The 20,116-nt window shown below is 50.2% G+C and overlaps 2 protein-coding genes across 2 annotated transcripts; one reads left to right on the forward strand and one right to left on the reverse strand.

Annotated features, from left to right (window-relative positions):
- Positions 1-316: 316 nt before the first annotated feature.
- LOC133886550 (uncharacterized) lies at positions 317-1,144 on the reverse strand. The gene has a single exon (XM_062326218.1). It carries the CDS (start codon positions 1,142-1,144, stop codon positions 317-319), a length of 828 nt encoding a protein of 275 aa, XP_062182202.1.
- An 11,610-nt stretch (positions 1,145-12,754) lies between these two features.
- Positions 12,755-19,956, forward strand: LOC133886552 (uncharacterized). Its single transcript, XM_062326219.1, has 2 exons — positions 12,755-12,902; positions 19,349-19,956. The coding sequence occupies exons 1-2, from the start codon at positions 12,755-12,757 to the stop codon at positions 19,954-19,956; spliced, it is 756 nt and encodes a 251-aa protein (XP_062182203.1).
- Positions 19,957-20,116: the final 160 nt, after the last annotated feature.

The following is a 20,116-nucleotide window of genomic DNA, read 5'->3' on the forward strand; positions in this document are numbered from 1 at the left end:
TATACGAATTCAGCCAAAGAAAGCCACTGAGCCCATTTTGTAGGACAAGCATGCACAAAACACCTCAAATATACTTCTCAACACCGATTAACCCTCTCAGTTTGACCATTCGTTTGTGGATGATAAAATGTGCTCATTCTCAAGTCTGTCCCAGTTAGCTTAAACAACTCTTGCCAAACTGTACTAGTGAAAATTTTATCTCTATCGGAAATTATGGCACCCAGGAGACCATAAAGCTTGAAAACATTATTCATGTAAATCACAGCTTCGTATAATAGTGGTTATCTTGTTGGGGTTAGACCGCTTCGTTCTTGGTTTATCTGATGTACGTGGCTTGGGAGGCGGAATTAAATTTGCCCCAGCACTCAAAATCAACGGTATCCATGTCAGGTATTGGGAAGATTGTTCCTGAGTAAGTCAGCTGGTAGCTTTCTATTCTAAAGAACTTTGAGCAGTAGTCATAGAAAGATCGCCCAGTCCTGTTAAACACAACAACAGCATGCATGCAAGGGAGGCCAGAAAGTTGCCACCTCCGGCACGTGCATTCCCAATTTGCAAGGTTAACGACAAAAATTGCATTGCACCGCACTTCAAACACAGTGTCGGAGGAGCACAGCACAGTCATCTTACGGGCCTTCAACATCTCTTCCTCCACTTTGTATTCCATGGTAGGCGTTAAAGGCCCTGGCCACACCTTGCAAGCTTCACGCCTTGATTCTATTACCTCCATAATTTTCATTCTCAATGAGTCTATCATCAGCACAATCGAACCCTCCTTCTTGGTTGGTATCCAGTTATTGAAGGCATCAACAATGTTCGAGGAGAAATGATCATACCGACAGACTCTGAAAATGGCATCCGACCAATACTCTGGCTTTCTTGCAATGATCCAGTCAGCAGCTTCACTGGATATATTCCTTATGCTCTCAATGGATATGTTAAAATCCTCGATGCTGCATGCTTGGGCTGCACGAGTAAAATCCTCAATAATCCCCTCCCTGATTTGTTGTGACCATGGTCCCTTTCTTAGCTCTCCTTTGAGTTCCTCCATGATATGACGCAAACCGAAGGCATGGTGGCTGTCTTCAAACACTTGAGCAACAGCAGCATCCAGACCCTTTTGTCCACTGGACAAGAATGTCATGGCATTGAAAGGGTAGTTGTGATTTTGGAGAGGAATTCTCAGCTGCATTAAGAACCAAACCCGATGACTCGGCCAAAGCAGCACAAACAAGTTAAGAGGAGCGATTTTTTCTCTTCTTCTTGATGGCGTCCCCCCCCCCCCTCCTCTCCCTCCCCGCCGGAGCTCAGCACGAGCCCGGCGACCACCCAACTTGCAACCCCTCCCCCGCTATGCTCCTTCCCCTTATCTGCGCTTGCCCCCCCCCCTTCTACCATGGTTCTTCTTCCATGGGGAGAACTAAGGTGCAGCGTTGGCTTCAAGATACTCCCAACTCCGCTTCCTCGGTCGAGATGTTTGCCCTGTCTGCGTTGCTCCCAGCTCCGTCGCCTCCAGTAAAGGGGAAAGCGGTGCTCCAGAGCATTGTTGTGCCTTCCGTTCAACCCAACCCCTCAGGCTTCATGGCTGCTGCCCGTAAGGCGCACGGCCCCTTGGCGCTTCCTCGGGGTAGTGCTTACACGGGGGTGTCCCGTGGCTGTTCTTCATCCCGATATAAGGCTGAAGCTATGCCACTGCCGTCCTTGCCATCTGGTGCTGCCGACACTGACGGCTGGACAGTAGTCACCAATCGCTGGTGGGCCCCTGCGAAGAGGGCGGGCTCAGGGCACCACCAACCCCTGCCGCGCCGCAGCTTGCCTGCGACCCTGGACGACAGGTGTCTTAACTGCCTATCTTGGACGCACCGTCGGGCGGAGTGCCACCTACCGCCGTGATGCTTTCGCTGTTGTGGATTCTGGCATCAAGCAAAGGATTGCAAGTGCCCACGTCCTCGGTCGGTCGGCTCTGGTGATGCTGGTCGACGTCGTCAGATTGTTTATTTCTCCTCGGGTTGTTCCATTCCTGTCGGCTTAGCGGCGGACGCGACCACCCCGGTTGGCTCGGTCGCCTCTGGCAGCCTTCCCGCTGGCGGTGCTCTCATGCCGCCTGGGTCTGCAGCAGCCGGACCTACACCGCCAGAATCACCTTCGTGGACTCAGAACTTTGCTCCGTCGCCGGCTGATGGGGATCCTCGCCATGACAACCCTGGCCCATTGGCAGCTGTGCGGGAGGCTGCAGCTTTGGTTCCTCTGTCTAGCTTCGAGCGTTGTATCGTGCCATGGACAGATGTGTTCTTTGCTCAGGAGGGCGATCTCCGGTGGGTGCTCCTTGCTTATGCGAATCGCGCAAGGCAAGGTATCTAGCCATAGCTTCTCTCTGACGCCATCTCTAGTTCCCCCGGCGTCCCGGCTGGCGAGTTCAGCATTAAGTCCTTCCACCCAGACAACTTCCTGCTCGTTTTCCGATCTCAGGCTGCTAGAGACTCTATCTTGGCCGCCAGAAGCCGGACAGCGTTCGCGGGCACCGTGTGGTACTTTCGACCATGGACTCGGGTCACCTTCGCTTCCGCTAGCAACCTCCACTTCCGTGCGGTCCTGGCCTTGCGCGGTATCCCTCCCCACACTTGGTCCATCTCCACCGCTCAGCAGATCCTCGGTCGCCATTGTTGGGTGGAAAAGCTCGCGGACGACGTTGATTTACTTGCACGGCATGACCTCGCTGTTCTTTAGGTGATTGCTTGGTGTGATCAGCCAGATGCCATCCCCGATGCTGTCACTCTGGAGGTGCCTGAGCCTCGCGCGGTAATCCGCTACGATGATCCGGAGCTCTGGTCGTCTACCGCCATACATCATGGAGGCTGATTCTCTAAGATACCAGGTCGACATCCAGATCGTTTCCGTGGCAGAATTTCGGGTACCTTCCTCTTCCAGTTGAGATGGGTCCATCCCGTCCGAGGACGGCGACGAGGAATGGTATGGCAAGCTTGCGAGCGGTTTGGGTCGCGATAGCCTCCCTCGTGGAAGACGCATCTCCTACCTCCCACTGCCTTCTTCGTCTGGAGGTGCTAGCGTGTCGTCGTCTGGAGGACGTGCTCATGGCATTATTTGGGCGGCTGGAGTTCTACCACCGGCGGAGGCTCGCTGGCATGTTGTGTTCGGTTCCTTCGCCGACCAGCCTTCCAAAACCACCTCGGTGTCCGCGCCTCCATTCACGAGCGTACCTATAGGGTTCCCGGCTTTTCACACTTTGCGTGACAGGTCCTCAGAGCTTCTTGTCCTCCCTCGTGACCCTGCTGCGCCTAGGGTCTATGACCCTATGCTGGATGAGTCTCAGGGTCTGTCTTCGATGGAATCTCTTCCCCGGATTCTGGACGCTGTCAGTGCCGCAGACTACCATTCGGCATTGCGTAGGTCTCTGCTGGTCACTTCCAGCCAGGTCATTCAAATGACCCCCTCTACTATCCATGCTGCTGACCGTTTGTCCCAGGCGTCGGAGTCTTCGCTCCTGCTTGTTGGTCTTGGCTCGCCTTCCACTCGGACTCCCTTGGGCTGCCGGTCTGGGCCTTGGGTGGGCTGCACCACTCGCGGCTCGCACGGCCCGCCTCCGCGTTCTCGACAATGCTTCCGTGGTCGTGTTTATTGCTGGACGCGCTACAGGATCTCTTCGACGCGGCGCCTGGGAAGCGTTTTGAGCCCTGTCCATGATTGCGCTGCAACCACCCTTTCCACGGTGGGGACCTTCTTCCTGGAACTCACAAAGGAGGCCCCTACACCTTTGGCCGTGCATCCATGCTGCTCGATTTAGAGGATCAACACCACCGCCCCTCGCCGTAGCAGGCGGTTAGCAGCAAAGCCTGGGCTGTCTGAGGTGCGCCCCTCCAAGCGTGGTGAGATTTTGCTCATGCGGCAGCTCGGGCTACTCGGTGACGGTGTGTTGCGGATGTCAAGGGACCGGCCTCCTTCTCCTACCGCTACTTGCCGGCATCGGACGCACGTGGTGGAATTTTGGTGGCTTGCCGGCAGCCTCTTTCTTTGTCAGCTGTCCGACTGGGGGCTTACTCTGTCTCCGTTCAGGTTGTCTCGCCAATGGAGGTCAGCTTCTTTTTAACGGCTGTGTATGGCCCTACGGTGGAGGGGCACAAGGAACCCTTTCTCGCCGAGCTCTCTAAGGTTCGTGTGCTGATGTCAGGTGCCTGGTTGGTCCTCAGTGACTTTAACATGATCGCATCGGCTTCAGACAAGAACAACAGTAATATTAACCAGAGATCCATCGCTCGGTTCTGAAGCTTCATCTCCGACCACAAGCTTAAGGACCTCCATTTATTCGGTTATCGTTACACTTGGTCGAATGAGCGTTCCTCACCTACTCTCATACGGCTAGATCGAGCTCTTGTTTCCGTCAATTGGGATACGATGTTCCTGGACAGCTTCTTCCAAGCGCTGTCCTCCCAGTGCTCCGACCACTGCCCCCTGTTGTTGTCCACCTCGTTGCGCACCAACAGCTGGCGCCGCTTTCAATTTGAGGGCTTTTGGACTAAAATGCCCGGATTCCTCACGGCGGTGGCGAAGGTTTGGTCCCTCACTCCCGATGAATTGTCTAAGCCACCTATGCTGCGGCTGGATATTCTCCTTCGACGCACCGCCAAAGAATTGCAATGATGGAACAACAAGCACGTGGGTTGTATTAAAGATCAGCTCCTCCTGGCCCGCGAGGTGGTTTGTCGGCTCGATACCGCTCAGGATAGCCGGATGCTATTGTCTGAGGAGTCCCAACTGCGAAAACATCTGAAGCTAATCTCTCTTGGTCTCGCCTCTCTCGAACGCTCAATTGCTCGGAGCCGCTCCAGGGTGGTGTGGCTGTGCGATGGGGACGCAGATACTTGGCTTTTTTACTCTTATGCTAATTCCCGTGCAAGGAAGAAACACATCACTTCTCTCAACTCTGATACGGGCGTTGTCTCCTCGCATGAAGCCATGGAGCTGGCGTTGTTCGATCACTTTGAGGCCATTCTGGGAGTTGCTCCATCCAGGTTGTTCACGTTGGACTTGGCTGCAATAGGGATTTTGCCGTCAGACTTGCAACCTCTGGACTCTGCGTTCAGTGAGGATGAGATCTTCCAGGTTATTAAGCAACTCCCTGCCAATAAGGCTCCCGGCCCAGATGGGTTTATGGCCGAATTTTATCGCGCGGCATGGCCAATTGTCAAAACACATGTGTGCCTGGTGAATTCTGCTTTCGGCATGGGAGACAGACGGGGTTTCAACCTTCTTAACAACGCCCTCATAACCCTGGTTCCGAAGAAAGACTCTGCCTGTGCTCCATTGGATTTCCAGCTGATTAGCTTGATTCATAGCATTGGCAAGATTATCTCCAAAGCCCTTGCTCTTCGGCTGGTTCCGCGGCTGAGCTCCATGATTGTGAACAACCAGAGTGCCTTCATTGCAGGCAGATCAATTCATGACAACTTTAGGCTTGTCCACTCCACCGCTCGGTTGATTAAGAAGACAAAATGCCCCAAAATCTTGGTGAAACTCGATATTTCGAAGGCCTTATACTAGTGTGTTGGGCCTTCCTGTTGGAGGTCGTTCGAGCTTGGGGCTTCGGCAATAATTGGTGCAGTTGGATTGAAGGTCTCCTAGGATCGTCGTCTACTTGGATCCTCCTTAACTCCGTGCGAGGACCTCCAATTTCACATGCCCAGGGGCTGCGCCAGGGCGATTCTCTCTCGCCCTTTCTCTTTGTGCTACTCATGGATGTCCTGGCACGCATCTTGCTTCGGGCGGGCGAGCTCGGCATTGTTGACTCTCTTGGCCACTACTCCATCAAGCACTGTTGCTCCCTCTAAGCAGATGATGTGATCCTCTTTGTGTCACCGATTGTCGCTGACATTAGCGCACATCTTGACATACTACAAGCCTTTGGTGAAGTCCCAGGCCTTACAACCAACATCAACAAGAGCATGACAGTCACTATCAACTGCGGCATGGAGGAGCTCATCATTGTTCAATCCATATTGGTTGACAAAGTGGCGGCAAGTCTCCCTACTTGGCAGGCCAAACTGATTTCTAAGCACGGGAGGGCCACTCTGGTTCGCTCGATGCTGTCTGCCACACCGTTACACACGTTGATCTCTGTTGCAGTTCCGCCTTGGGTCATCAATGAGGTGGACAACATTCGCAAGGCTTTCCACTGGTGTGGTGACAGGAGGCTGTCCAGCGGCAGATGCACGGTAGCCTGGTCCAAGGTATGTAGACCTTTGAAATTTGGGGGTCTCGGTATTCCAGATTTGCGGTTGGTAAGCTTGGCTGCTATACTCTCGGGCTCATGTCTCATACGTCGTCCGTTCACACCAGTCCCTTCTTCTGGGACAGCAAGTCAAGTTGTGGCCTCTTGGGAGCTAGATATTGTTGTCATGGTTCCTACTGTTTCGCACTAGAGAAACAAGCTCTCGATGACGTTTCGCTTAAAGTACATTATAGAATATAGCACAGACGTGCCATTATACTCGTAGCATACAAAGTAAATGAGACAAATATGTAAAAGAAACACTGATTCATAAAGTACAAGTTTCCATGATTACATTTCATACGCCACACATGCATGCATATATCTTACTAACTCTCCAACGACTGTGTCTTCTGGTTCCCGGAGCTTCGTGAAACTCACTAGTTAATTACGTCCGTCTTCACAGACAACCTTTGATTAAGCCACGCTTATGATGGTTTCTTCACTTACGATCTCATGAACCCTGTATAGCTGTAAACAAAAGAGAGACGACAAATATAGCAATAATGATATAGTGGTTTAGAATAAAAAAAGGCTGATTGTGTAACGTCATTGACCACATCCCTAAGGCAACAGGCAACAATACTCAGATAGGCAACAGGCATCAATTCTTCCTCAAGTCGACAAGAGAACAAAGCTATCATCAGCTCATCATTATAGCCATCAACCAACAGGAAAGAATAACTGGAAGACAGCTCATTCCCTCAGGTCAATAATGCAAATAACAGGTTGCCAAACAACTACGGACCATCTCAGAGCAACATTATAGCGATAGGTCGCTATAAACACCACAGCACCACAAAGTCGGCAGCAGCTTCATCACAGTTATACCAGACCAATCTGCATATCCATTGATAGTAACAAAACCAACAGCCCAGCAGTGAGCCCAATCAGTAGGACATAATCGCCAAGGGTTGGTAACAGGGAGGAGGCAACCATAGCACAACCGGCAATAGTCTATAGAAGCAATACTACAGCTGACTAATCCGGCAATAGGGCCTGGAAGTAATAGCGACGGCACCCAAGTAGGAGGGCAGCGCCAGCTCACTAGCCAAGCCCAACAACAACGCATACTCCAGCCAAGGATAGAGGAAAGCAGTGAGGCGCCGGTGGTAGATCAAACCCCAACAGCACGGACTCGACGGCACTCACTCCCAGCCGGCAGCAACACAACGACGATCTGACACCCAGCCAATAGAACACGGACATCAATAAGATTGAACTGATACACACGAAACCGGCACATACACATCAGATCACACGTCGGTGATGAACACGGCCAAGCCAGCGATTAACGAGGCGGCAACAACAAACCACGCCAGCAGATCAACAAGGCAAACGGGTGATCACGCAATAGCCAACGGCGGTGGAGTTCAACATAGGCGCGGCAACACAGGGCCAGCGACACATTGGCGAAGCTCAACGCAATATGACAGCATGCAGACCGGCGGCACGACAGCGACCAGCACGCCGCACCAGTGAGCAAGTCACGGCACAGCGACGGTCCTCACGCCGTGCCCGCACAAGAAAAACCAACACGGGCGGCAAGCAACACTATCTCCGGTGGTACATGCGCCAGCTCGCGAGCGGCGCACGCGCCAGCCGGTAATTAACAACACATCGGCCAGACAAGCTCATGCGTGCGGTGATCAACAGGCTGACAACAGCAACGCACGCACACAGCCGGGAGAAACACACGCAGTCATGGCTCAATGGCGACAATGGCCGGAGCATACGCTTCGACGGCAACAAAGGCTGGAGCACACGCTGACCAAGCTAATGACTGAACAAACAACTAAACAAGAGCAATGAACAATGCCTGGATTATGTGACAATCTCCCCCTAATTCTGGCGTTGTTCATCTGAGCTTGGTGACGCCAATTCGCTCACGAAGCTCCTAAAATTTGGCCCTCCCGAGCGGTTTCATCAAAACATCCGCGAGTTGCTCTTGAGTGCTCGCGAACTCCAAGCCGATTGCCCCACTATCAACACATTCTCTAATGTAATGGAATTTAGTGTCGATGTGCTTACTCCTGTCATGGAGCATGGGGTTTCTGCTGAGTGCAATCGCGGACATGTTGTCCATCCTGAGCTGTGGCGGGGTAGTCTTGGCGCCGAGCACATCACCGAGTAGCTGCCCGAGCCATATGCCTCGGCATGCCGTAGCTGCTCCGGTGATGTATTCCGCCTCGCACGATGACAAGGCCACCACGCGCTGCTTCTGTGATTACCAAGACATCGGGTCACCGCCGAGGAAGAAGATGATCCCCGTTGTGATCTTCCGGTGGTAAACATCCCCTGCCATGTTGCTGTCACTGTAGCCCACGAGACAGAGCTCGGCGTCGCTCCTTGTATATGCCAAACCATAGTCGATCGTGCCAGCGACATACCGGAGCAGGTGCTTCATCGCTGCCATATGCCCCTGCTTCGGCTCCTCCATGAATCGGCTCAAGTACCCCACGGCGATTGCGAGGTCAGGCCGTGTGTGCACCAGGTACCACAAGCTACCGATGAGGCTATGGTACGTTGTCGCATCGACTGTCGGTGAAGCGCTCTGCTTAGGAAGCTTCAGGCGCATTTCCATCGGCGTCGAACACGGGTTGCAGCTATTCAGCCCCGCCTTCTCGAGCAGCTTCTTGGCGTAGGCGGCCTGGCACAACTCGATGCCGTGCTGCCCTTACTTCACCTCGATGCCGAGGTAGTAGGAGAGCATCCCTAGGTCACTCATGCGGAAGAGTACTTTCATCTCCGACTTGAACGCCTCAATCTCATCGGCGGACTCCCCTGTGATGATGAGATCATCTATGTAGATCCCCACCACCAAACGCCATTGCTCGACGCCTTGCGTATACAGACCGTGCTCGCACTCACTTCTGACGAACCCGAGCCCGTGCAGGCTAGCGTCGAGCTTGGCATTCCACGCCCTCGAAGCCTGATGAAGTCTGTAGAGTGCCTTGTGTAGCTTCAGGACTTTGCCTTCGTGCCTGGCAGTGACAAAGCCGGGAGGTTGCGCGACGTACATCTCCTCCACTAGCTCGCCGTTGAGAAACACCGACTTGACGTCCATATGGTGCACTGACCACGCCCAGTGAGCAGCCACGGCCAGCACCACGCGCACCGACTCCATCCTCGTGACCGGTGTTGAGCTCGGCGAATGCAGATTTCGCACCCGTCATGTGATTGGTGGTTCCCGTGTCAAGGATCCACCTGGTATAGTCGCCATCGCCTCTCTCTCCTAGCTAGACGAACAGCCTGTCTTCCCGGAGCTTGATTGGGGACGTCGCCTGAGGCGTGGGAGCTATGGGCGGAGCTGCACATGGCAGCGGCGGAGGGAAGGCACTAGTGAATGGTCTTCCTTGGCCTGGGCCACGTGGGCCTTCTCATCCTGCTTCTTCTTGCGACACGGGCCCAATGGCCCTTCTTGCCGCAGTACAGGCATTCGTCCTTGTCAACACCGCTATTTTCACCGTCGATGCCCTTGGAGCTCCCACAAGCGCCAGCTTCCTTGCCGCGCCAGCGCCCGCACCTTTGGCTCGACCCTGAGGCCTTGCCTTGGTCCGAGGAACCACCAACAGAGAGGTGTAATCATGACGATATACGCGCGATCAACTCATCCTCCGTGAGGTTGAGCCTGCCCATGTTGCCGGACCCGGAGCCATTCCCTCTACCGAGATCGTGACACTCCTCCGCCGCCTTGAGCCGTCCAATCAACTCTTCAACGGAGAGACCCTCCAGGTCCTGCAGTGTCTCGATTGACAAGGCAATTTGAGAGTACCTTGATGGAACAGCTTGTAGGAACTCGCGCACGACCTTCCCCTCAGAGTAGGTGTTGCCGAGGACCACGAGCTGGTTTGTGATCCCGGTGATCCGCATGCCGAACTCATGAACCGTCTCACCGTCGCAAAAAGTGAGAGCATCGAACTCCCGACGGAGTGTGTGTGCCTTCTCCTTGCGTGCACGCTCGACGCCGACGTGCATTGTCTTGATCGCGTCCCACGCGACCTTGGCGCTGGTTTTCCTGGCGAGGCTCCCTACCGTCTCAGCTGGGACCGCCTTGCAGATTGCCTCTAGCGCCATCCGATCCTCCATGAACTCGACATTGCCAATGTTGACTGTGTCCCATAGGCCTCGTGCCAGCAACATGACGCGCATCAACGCCGCCCAATTGCCGTAGTTGGTCTTGGTGAGCATCGGGTATGACCCGCCGCCCCCCATCTCCTTGACGACGCGATGAATCACCATGCCGCCACCTCCAGACCGACAGCCGCCAGTGCCCGAGGGAGGGGTCCGACGGAGGCGCGGTGGCGACGAGGAGCTTGCACGCGGCATGAACGCGCACTGGATGGCTTGATCTCGCACCCAAGTCCGGTAACTGACCCTGATACTAATTGTTCGGACCACCGCTTGCCGAAGCTGGTCTGCTCGCCGGAAACGAGCACGAACTGTGACTCAACGCTCGTGAACGCGATGGAAACACAAAGAATTTGGTGCGGCCTGATCAACTGCATTTTTCTGACTCTATCTTCAACTTAAATAGCAAACTTACAGATCGTGGCCTTGAGGCCACGACGCACTCACCACGAACTCCATGAGCGACGCCATCCCCTCGCTCCGCTCGTGCCACGCGCGCATGACTCGGACTCAACCATTCCCGCGTGAACGCGCACACGTTGAACCAATAAGACGAACTCGAACCAAATTGATCGAGCTCTTACCGAACCAAGACATACTGACGCTGACCAAGCTAATGACTGAACAAACAACTAAACAAGAGCAATGAACAATGCCTGGATTATCTGACAGGGCGCCACCGCTCTATTCCTTTGCGCCGCCCCCCTGCAAGGCTCCCCTCCTCCCCTTTATATAGGGACCGGTTAGGGTTCAAAGGCCAAGAGATCAAGCCGATTCGGTTGGGATTGGATCGAATCAAGTGGGGATAGGATCAGCCTGAGGTTTAGTTGGAGATTGGGTCTTGACTTGATACGGCTTCGGATAGAGATAAAGATGCGGCGGGGCGGTTTGATTTGGGAGATTGGAGATAGAGACGAGGGAGGGCGTTGCCGGAGCTCGATCCACAGAGCAGAGAGGCAAGCGCATGGTGGCGGCTCAACTGGGGGAGGCGACGCTAGGGCTAGGCTGAGGTAGAAGAAGAGGGCACACGGGCTTCGGCCTGGCGTCGGCCTGGGGGAGAGATAGAGAAGAGATGAGGGCAAGGGCCATCCTGGGCAGCACACATGTGGCCGAGCGTGGGCCGGCCCAGCAGAGTGCGCACATGGGCTGGCGCGCGCGGGCTAGTGTGAAGAGGAGGCATACGGGCCTATTTCGGCTGGGCTGCAAAGGGAAGGGAAAGGAAAGGAAACCGCGTGGGCCAAAGGGGAGACGAAAGAAAGAGGAGTGGGCCAAAAAAGAAAGAGAGCCCGGCTGCCCCTTTTTTTTATCTTTTTTTATTTTCTTGGTTTATATTTATATTGCTATATATGTGCACATATATTGTGCGAATATACAACAAAATGTCGTCGTACACCTTCTCCATGATCCATGTGTCTCACGATCTGCCTGACGATACCAATGAATTATTGTGCCAACACGTACAGTCTCGTCCTAGTTACATTGCACACCTAACAAAGTAGCATCCGTCCATCCATGATCCATGTGTTCGACATATACTCTACTGTTCCATTTGCTGTTACATTTTTTCTGTACTAGCCAACATTTACAACATATGATCCAGAGAGGAGGCCAGTTCCTAAGTGCATTTGGTTTTTTTGAGGTAGCATTGAGGAGGGTATCTTTGAGGTCAAGGCCACTTTATCACCTTGGTGCATGGTGAGGACTTTGTCTAGGAGTTCAAGAGAAAGAACAAGAAGGATATCAGTGGCAACCCCAGGGCTCTCAGGAGGTATCTACTTCAATGGGAAGGAGCTTTGCAAGAGCATCAACCCCTCTTTCTGTCCTGTCCAGGACCTCCTCCTGTTGGATGCATGTTATTGTTACCCCTCTTTCTCTTGGTCTTGAGGTGCATGTCATGACTATTCTGATTCCAAGAATGCCAACGGTATCCTGAATGTCTCTGCTGACGACTGTTGAAATCTTGAGCACTGGTTGCTCATCCACTCTGTTTTGCTCGGTTTCCTAGTTTCAGGCTAGTTTCAGTTTTTCAATTAGCGTCAGGTTTTAGTGTCCTGTATGTGCATGACTGAGTTTGGTCTGGCGCGAGTCTAGTAGAAGTTTGTTAGAGTTAGTTAGCATGTGAGCGTTTAGCGCGGCTCATGCAGGTAGTGTGCGGAATGGCGCACGCTGAAGCCTGAACCTGGCGTGTTTAGCACAGCCTCAACGGCCACTTGTGTTCTGTTGTCGGTCTATAAACAGTGGCGTCCGAAAAGCTGCAATTCACAGCACAAAAATTCTTTGTGTTCTTGTGCGAGTTTTTTTTCCATCATCCAAGTATTTGCGTGAATAGAAGCAAGACTGATGAGTTTGAAGCTCGACGGCAACCGTCTTGCTGAGGTTGATGAGTTTGAGGATAAGATGAAGGAGCTCGAGGGCATCTGCAACCCCATCATCGCCAAGATGTACCAGGGTGTCGACGCTGACATGGCCAGTGGCATGGACGAGGATGGCACCTCAAAACATATCTTACTATATTAAACGCTGGTGCGTTTCAGCCGTCTGAGGCTATCCACGTCGGCACATGCATAGAAAACCGTCGGATCTGAGCTGCGGAGTTGATGACTGTCTGATCTAGAGTTCAACTCGCTCGCTCGTCCTGACCCCCTCCCCAAAGGCCTTCAGGATTTGCGCAGAATTTTATGCCTCGTTTTTCCCTTGTGGTTTATTGTTTGTGTACATATGCATATGCTCGATCCATTGTTGTTCGATTTGGTCGGGCGGAAGCCTGTTTTGATCACCTTGAGGAGGGTATCTTTGAGGTCAAGGCCACTTTGTCACCTTGGTGCATGGTGAGGACTTTGTCTAGGAGTTCAAGAGAAAGAACAAGAAGGATATCAGTGGCAACCCCAGGGCTCTCAGCAGGTAGCTACTTCAATGGGAAGGAGCTTTGCAAGAGCATCAACCCCTCTTTCTGTCCTGTCCAGGACCTCCTCCTGTTGGATGCATGTTATTGTTGTTGAGAAACCGCTGCTACTGGGTGTAGTCCAGCGATCCCTCAAGAGAATAATTGCAAAAGGAGACACAAGCGTAGGGGAAAAGCTAGCTATTCTTTATTCATCTGTGTTTACAATGAGGGGTGCTGCCCCATATATATAGTGCCAAAACCCCCTAAGAGATAGAATCGAATCTTTCAAGAGATCGAAACAGGCCCACATTCGGTTATGAAACTCCTGGTTTCCTAACACTCCCCCTTGGGCACTTCTTGCAAAATGCATATGTCTCATCAAAACTCCCCAAAAACCCAATGGGAAAAATTGGGAGAAAGAGTACATAGCTCGCGGCATGGTTACACGAATTGCCTCGTTAAAAACCTTAACATGAGAAACTCCAAGAAAACTCATCTAAGGGAAAAAGAGTACAATCCACCCAAAATACTTCATATAATCTTCATAATTAACTTTGGACACTTAATCTTCTTGACTAAGATTTAATTCTTAATATCGGTATTATGTGAAAATTCTCCCCCTGAAATATGCAACTCTCTAAACCTCATCATCCCAATGCCACGAACACATCTTCCAAAACTAGATGCAGGGAGAGATTTAGTGAATAAATTTGCAAGATTTTCACATGACTTGGTATGCATTACCTTTATTTCATTCATTTTATGCAATTCATGAGCATAAAAGAACTTGGGGTTGATATGTTTCGTTAAGTTGCTTTTCACATATCCCGACTGCACTTGTGCAACACATGCAGCATTATCTTCATAGATAATGGTAGGGGTGTTAGTAGTATTCAAACCACATGACTAGTGGATATGATTGATCACTCTTCTAAGCCATGCGTATTCCCGTGCGGCTTCATATAAAGCTATTATTTCTGAGTGGTTCGTCGAAGTAGATACAAGACTTTACTTCGACGATTTCCAGGATATTGCAGTTCCACCATATAAGAAAACATAGCAAGTCTGTGATTTCGCTGTATGCGGATCTAACAGGTACCCAGCATTTGCGTATCCAACCAGACTTAGATACTGATTCTTTCTGTAGAACAGGCCTAGATCTTTACTACCTTCCAAGTAGCGCAGAATATCCTTCAAGCCCTTCCAGTGCCTTTTAGTGGGCTCTGCACTGTATCGTGCAAGTAGGTTTACTGCAAATGTTATGTCTGGCCTAGTGCAATTAGCCAGATACATCAGCGCACCTATTGCACTTAAGTATGGGAATTCCGGTCCCAATACTTTCTCCCCATCTTCTCTAGGTCTATAGGGATCTTGATCTGCTTGTAATGACCTTCCAACCATGGGGGTTTTAGCAGGAAATAATTTTTCAAAACCAAACCGCTCTAACACCTTCTGAGTGTAGTTTGACTGATGTAAAAAGATTACATCTGCCACATGCTCTAGCTGCAGGCCCAAGCAAAATTTGGTTCTACCCAAATCTTTCATTTCAAATTCAGATTTTAAGTAGGAACTTGCTTCTTCTATATCTTCTTTTGTACCAATGATATTCAGATCATCTACATATACTGATATTATGCAAAATCCATTCTGGGACCTTTTTATGAATACACAGGGACAATCTGTGCTATTTGTGTAGCCTCGTTTTCTAAAAAATTCACTCAAATGATTGTACCACATTCTACCTGACTGTTTCAACCCATACAACGACTTCTTCAATTGTACACTATAAAGGTGTCTATTTCCTCTATCCTGATTCGGCAATGGTATTCCTTCAGGTACCTTCATATAAATGACCGAATCTAGGCTCCCATAAAGATATGCGGTCACAACATCCATCAATTTCATTTTCAACTCCAGGTTGACTGCCATTGAGATTAAATATCTAAAGGCAATGCCACCCATTACCGGGGAATAAGTTTCTTCATAATCAACGGCTGGTCGTTGAGTGAAACCTTGTGCCACTAGTCGTGCTTTGTACCTCACAATTTCATTCCTTTAATTTCTCTTACGAACAAAAATCCACTTATATCCGACTGGTTTAATGTGGGGAGGTGTGCGGCATACTGGCCCGAAAACCTCTCTTTTGTTCAGGGATAACAGTTCAGCTGTTATTGCCTTCTGCCAGTCTTCCCAATCTGACCTCATTCTACATTCAGCGAGCGATGCAGGCTCAAGGTCATGATCTATGACTGTGGCAATTTTATTTGCGAAGTATGTGTCGACTATTGTGGTTGCTCTATTCCAGGATTCTCCTGAATTCACATAGTTTATTGCTATTTCATCATGGGCTGCACTTTCAAGTGCTTCTTCATCTTGCTCTTCATAATTTCTTACTATTGGAGCAAGGTCCTTTAGTTTACCAGCGTTGATTTCAGCGCGCGCATTTTCGTTGGTTTCTTCCTGCGTGGGAAGATTCAAATCTGGTATACCTACTTCCTGAGATTCCATACCATCACCAGGTCTCAACTGGCTCCCTTTCTTTTTCTTTTGGGGCACTTTTGCGATCGGCTGTGGTAAGCTCTCATTTCCCACCTTCGTCGGACGTCTCCGGCTATTTGGGACTTGAGAAACTGAATTTCTTGTCCTTTTATTATTTTTTGGAGCTCCTAGGACAAAATGAGGGGTACCTTCTTTTGGTACTTCCACCCTCTCCGGTGCATTGCGTGCAGGCACATGCAACTTAGTCACGCTCTTCAAATCACAAAAATGATCGAGCAGATTCTTTGCTAATTTCTGCAAATCGATAATTTTCTATACTTCACCATTTGCTTCACTAGTGCGAGGATCATGTGCCGCAATTCCTTCAGCCTGCCATATAATTTCCCGACATTTTTCATCCAAGGGTATATTTCCTCCCCCTAATGGTAGAAAATTATTTTCATCAAAAATGCAGTCAGCGAAGCGGGCCGTATGCAAATTTTCAGTTGTTGGTTCTAAATATCGGATTATGGATGCAGTCTCATAACCGACATATATTCCAACTTTCCGCAAAGGTCCCATAGTAGTTCGCTATGGCAGCGGTATTGGCACATAAACCATACATCCAAATTTGCGTAAATGGGAAATCTTTGGAATTACCCCTTGCATTAGTTGCATAGGTGACTGGATATTGTAGGAGGATGGTCTATAATTAGTGAGAGCTGCCACATGTAAGACTGCGTGTCCCCAACATGTAGCAGACAAATTACAGTGCTACAACAAAGGTCTAGCAATGAACTTTATTCTCTTTATCAGCGCTTCGGCTAGTCCATTCTGAGTGTGGAAATGCGGTATAGAATGTTCAACTTTAATTCCCATACCAGTGCAATAATCATCGAACGCTTTAGAAGTAAATTCACCAGCGTTGTCCATTCTGATGGATTTCACGCGATGATCCGGAAAATTATTCCTGATTTGTATGATCTGCGAGATCAACTTTGCAAAGGCATGGTTGCGGGTAGATAATAGATATACATGTGACCACTTTGAGGATGCGTCTATTAATACCATAAAGTACCGAAATGGGCCAGAAAGTGGCTGAATAAGACCACAAATATCCCCCTGGATTCGGCCCAGGAATGCAGGGGTTTCATCTTGTACCTTCAAGGTAGACGGTCTTATTATTAATTTTCCAGTAGCGCATGCAGGGCATACAAAATCTTCATGATTCGGAAAATTCTTCACATTTATACCATGACCTTGTGAGTTAGTAATTATGTTTCTCATCATTCTAAGACCAGGGTGACCTAACCTATCATGCCACAGGGAAAATAATTCTGCACTTCGAAACACAGTCTTCAAGGTAGTGAACACTTCAAGTGCCCTAATGCGAGTGTAGTACAAGCCACTACTCATGGAGAGAAGTTTTTCTAGTATTCTCACTTCGCTATCATGCTTAGTGATGTGTAGGTACTCTCTACCATCTTCTTCACCAGTTTTTACATGGAAACCGTTAGCGCGAATGTCTTTAAAACTTAAGAGATTTCTTGTAGATTCAGGGTATAACAATGCTTCTTCAATGTGCAAAGTAGTTCCCATAGGTAGTATGACTGTGGCTCTTCCAGAACCTACTATGCCTTTATCACTTCCAGTGACAGTCATCACCTTTCCAGAGCTATTTCTAATAGTATGAAAATACATCTTTTCTCTTAAGATGGTGTTTGTGGTTCCACTATCCACAATACACACTTCCTCCATATGGGCGCCACACATATTCTATAAATAAAATATTCAATCATTCACATGCGAGGAAGTAGCAACAAGACTAAATGCTTCATTAACTATTGAAAAATAATATTGTTTGCAGCTAAGATTTCTCTTCTAGAGCTTACATTTATTCATTCAATCCTCCTAAATTCAGCAACTAATTGAATGGCTAATTACTCTAATTCTAGATAGAGTCTACGAAATATTCGGCCACTTCTGCTTCAATGGCTTTCTTTTCCGCTTCATTATTTATGGCATCTTCTATGTCAGTGGAGGAGGGCAAAGTAGAGGTCTCCGCATCCTCCATCGGGAGGTCTTTTACAGTCATTGCGGGAGCGTCATCAACTTCTATGTGAGATGCATCCCTTTCAACTTCGACTGCTTTGTCCTCTTCCATCCTCACTGCAATGGTGAGGTGTGCTTCTGGCTGCTCTTTCTTCTTCTTCCGAAATGCTTCCACAACATGCTTTGGTGCTTTGCAGATTCGGGACCAATGGCCCCAAACACCACACTTATAGCATGTCAGGTTCTGCTCACCATATGGCTTGACTTTTTTCTTTGTCTTACCGTTATCATCACCAGGCTTGACTTTGCCTACCACCACTTTCTTTCCTCCCTTCACATGCTTCATATTGCGGTTCTTGCGTGCTTTAAAAGAGATGTGATTGACTTCTAGACCACTGCTCTTCCCTTGCGGCTGGGATAAAAAGTTCTTGTTTATGACTTCGTCATTAACTTCATGGAGTTGCAACACATCAATCAATTCATAATACTTCTTGTAATTTGATTGACGGTGATTGCGTGCGGATTCTACCGCATTTGGGTGGAAAGTGGAGAGAGTCTTCTCAATTTTCTCCTCTTTTGTGATCTCTTTCCCACAGAGACACAGTAGTGTGCAAATGCGATACTCTCTGGCATGCTTATAGTCACAGAAACGAAGCCGGACCCATTCTTGCTCTGCGAGAGGCTTGATGGTGTACTTAAGACGCTCAAAACGCTCCTGCAGTGCGTCCCATAGTGCCTTAGCGCTAGTCATTGCCATGTACTCATCCTTCAAAGTGGGAGAGAGATGATGGAGGAGAAAATGAAGTGCCTGATCATTCTCATCCTCCGTGGGAACAATTGTACTACTTGTTCCCAGGCCAATTGCACCGCGGAGCCTTTTTGCTCCCAGTACAATCCGAACATCCGATGCCCAAGTGAGATAGTTACGGCCATCAGCACACAGCTCAGCGAACTCCTTGTTCGTGATGCCAGCCATCTACATTATTTAAATGATGCAAGTATTACTACCAGTAAAGTTGCTTCATGTTGCTAAATTAGATTGCTGTAATTTTTGATATTTTCTATGCTATTATGTGAATTTTACTGAATTTAAACGCATTACAGGCAATTTAAACAGCAAAAAATAACATAGAAATAAATACTGCATAATTGCAAAAATAAATGCAAAATTCAAATTCTAGAGGTACTTTCATGCAGGAAAAAAATATTTTCAGGATTCTCCATAAAGACCGATGGTTTATACGCAAAATTCCAAAATTTGCGTAATTTTCAGAAACTACAGGGTCTAATTTGCAAAATTAGAGCCTCTGGATAATTTTCAGAACAACTAGGGGCCTAAATGCAAAAGACAAACTGCACTGAAATTAAAAGAAAGTATGGGGGGCTAAACGTAAAATTTCTGATTTTTCGCCCTTTTTTTAGGTTATTGGGCCGGCTTGCTTATCTTTTGGGCCAGCCCGGCCCAACTGGTCCGCCCACCAGATCTATATATTGGGGCGGCTAGGGTTTCCAAACCCTAGCCACCACTCACTCCAGCGGCGGCGCGACCGGCGGCGCACGTGCGGGGCGGGAGCAATGGAACCAGCGACGGCGCGTTCGGGTGGCCCATACGGTGAGCGGCGGAGCCGGCGACGGTGCGTTGCGGCGCTCGTGCGGGGCGGGAGCGGCGGCGGAGCCGGCGGAGGACGGCGCGGTGCGCCACGGCACTCGTGCTTCGGGCGGGAGTGGCAGCGGAGCCGACGACAGAGACGGCGGCAGACGCGTGGTGGTGCGCCGCGGCGCTCCTGCTTCAGGTGGGAGCGGCGACGGAGCTGGCGGCGGATGCGTGGCGGTGCGCCGCGGCGCTCCTGCTTCGAGCGTGAGCGGCGGCGGACGGTGCGGTGCGTGCTCAGGGCGGCGCCGGCAATCCTCCTGGGCGCAGCGGCGCCACTTCGGGCGGCGTGTGCGTGACGGTGACCAGGACGAGCGCGCGACCGGCGGCTTCTTCTCTTTTTTTGTCTCTTCTAGATCTGCGGCGATGGCCTTCGAGCCACCTCATACTTTGCAAGGGGACGGCTGCCGGGTTCCAGCCGGCGGTGAGGTGGCGGCTGCGGGCCCCACTAGCCGTGTTCACACCGACGATGCTTGATTCTCGCCGTGATGCCCTACTGTGTAGATCGAATTCGCTAGCTATTGTTCCTCGCGCTACAGGCTACTGTTCATTGCGCTAGATCAATCTACAGAATGACGATCATACGGTATTGCTAGTACTTGCTACTGTTCATGCGTTACCGATCAATTTGACGCAA

Source organism: Phragmites australis, chromosome 12 (assembly GCF_958298935.1).
Source record: "Phragmites australis chromosome 12, lpPhrAust1.1, whole genome shotgun sequence".
NCBI lineage: Eukaryota > Viridiplantae > Streptophyta > Magnoliopsida > Poales > Poaceae > Phragmites > Phragmites australis.

Bases quoted from the DNA above. Each gene is read 5' to 3' on its own strand.
- LOC133886550 (XM_062326218.1), bottom strand. From the start codon at position 1,144: ATGACATTCTTGTCCAGTGGACAAAAGGGTCTGGATGCTGCTGTTGCT.
- LOC133886552 (XM_062326219.1), top strand. From the start codon at position 12,755: ATGAGTTTGAAGCTCGACGGCAACCGTCTTGCTGAGGTTGATGAGTTT. The intron at 12,903-19,348 runs GCACCTCAAAAC...TCCAAACCCTAG, and splicing joins CAGTGGCATGGACGAGGATG to CCACCACTCACTCCAGCGGC.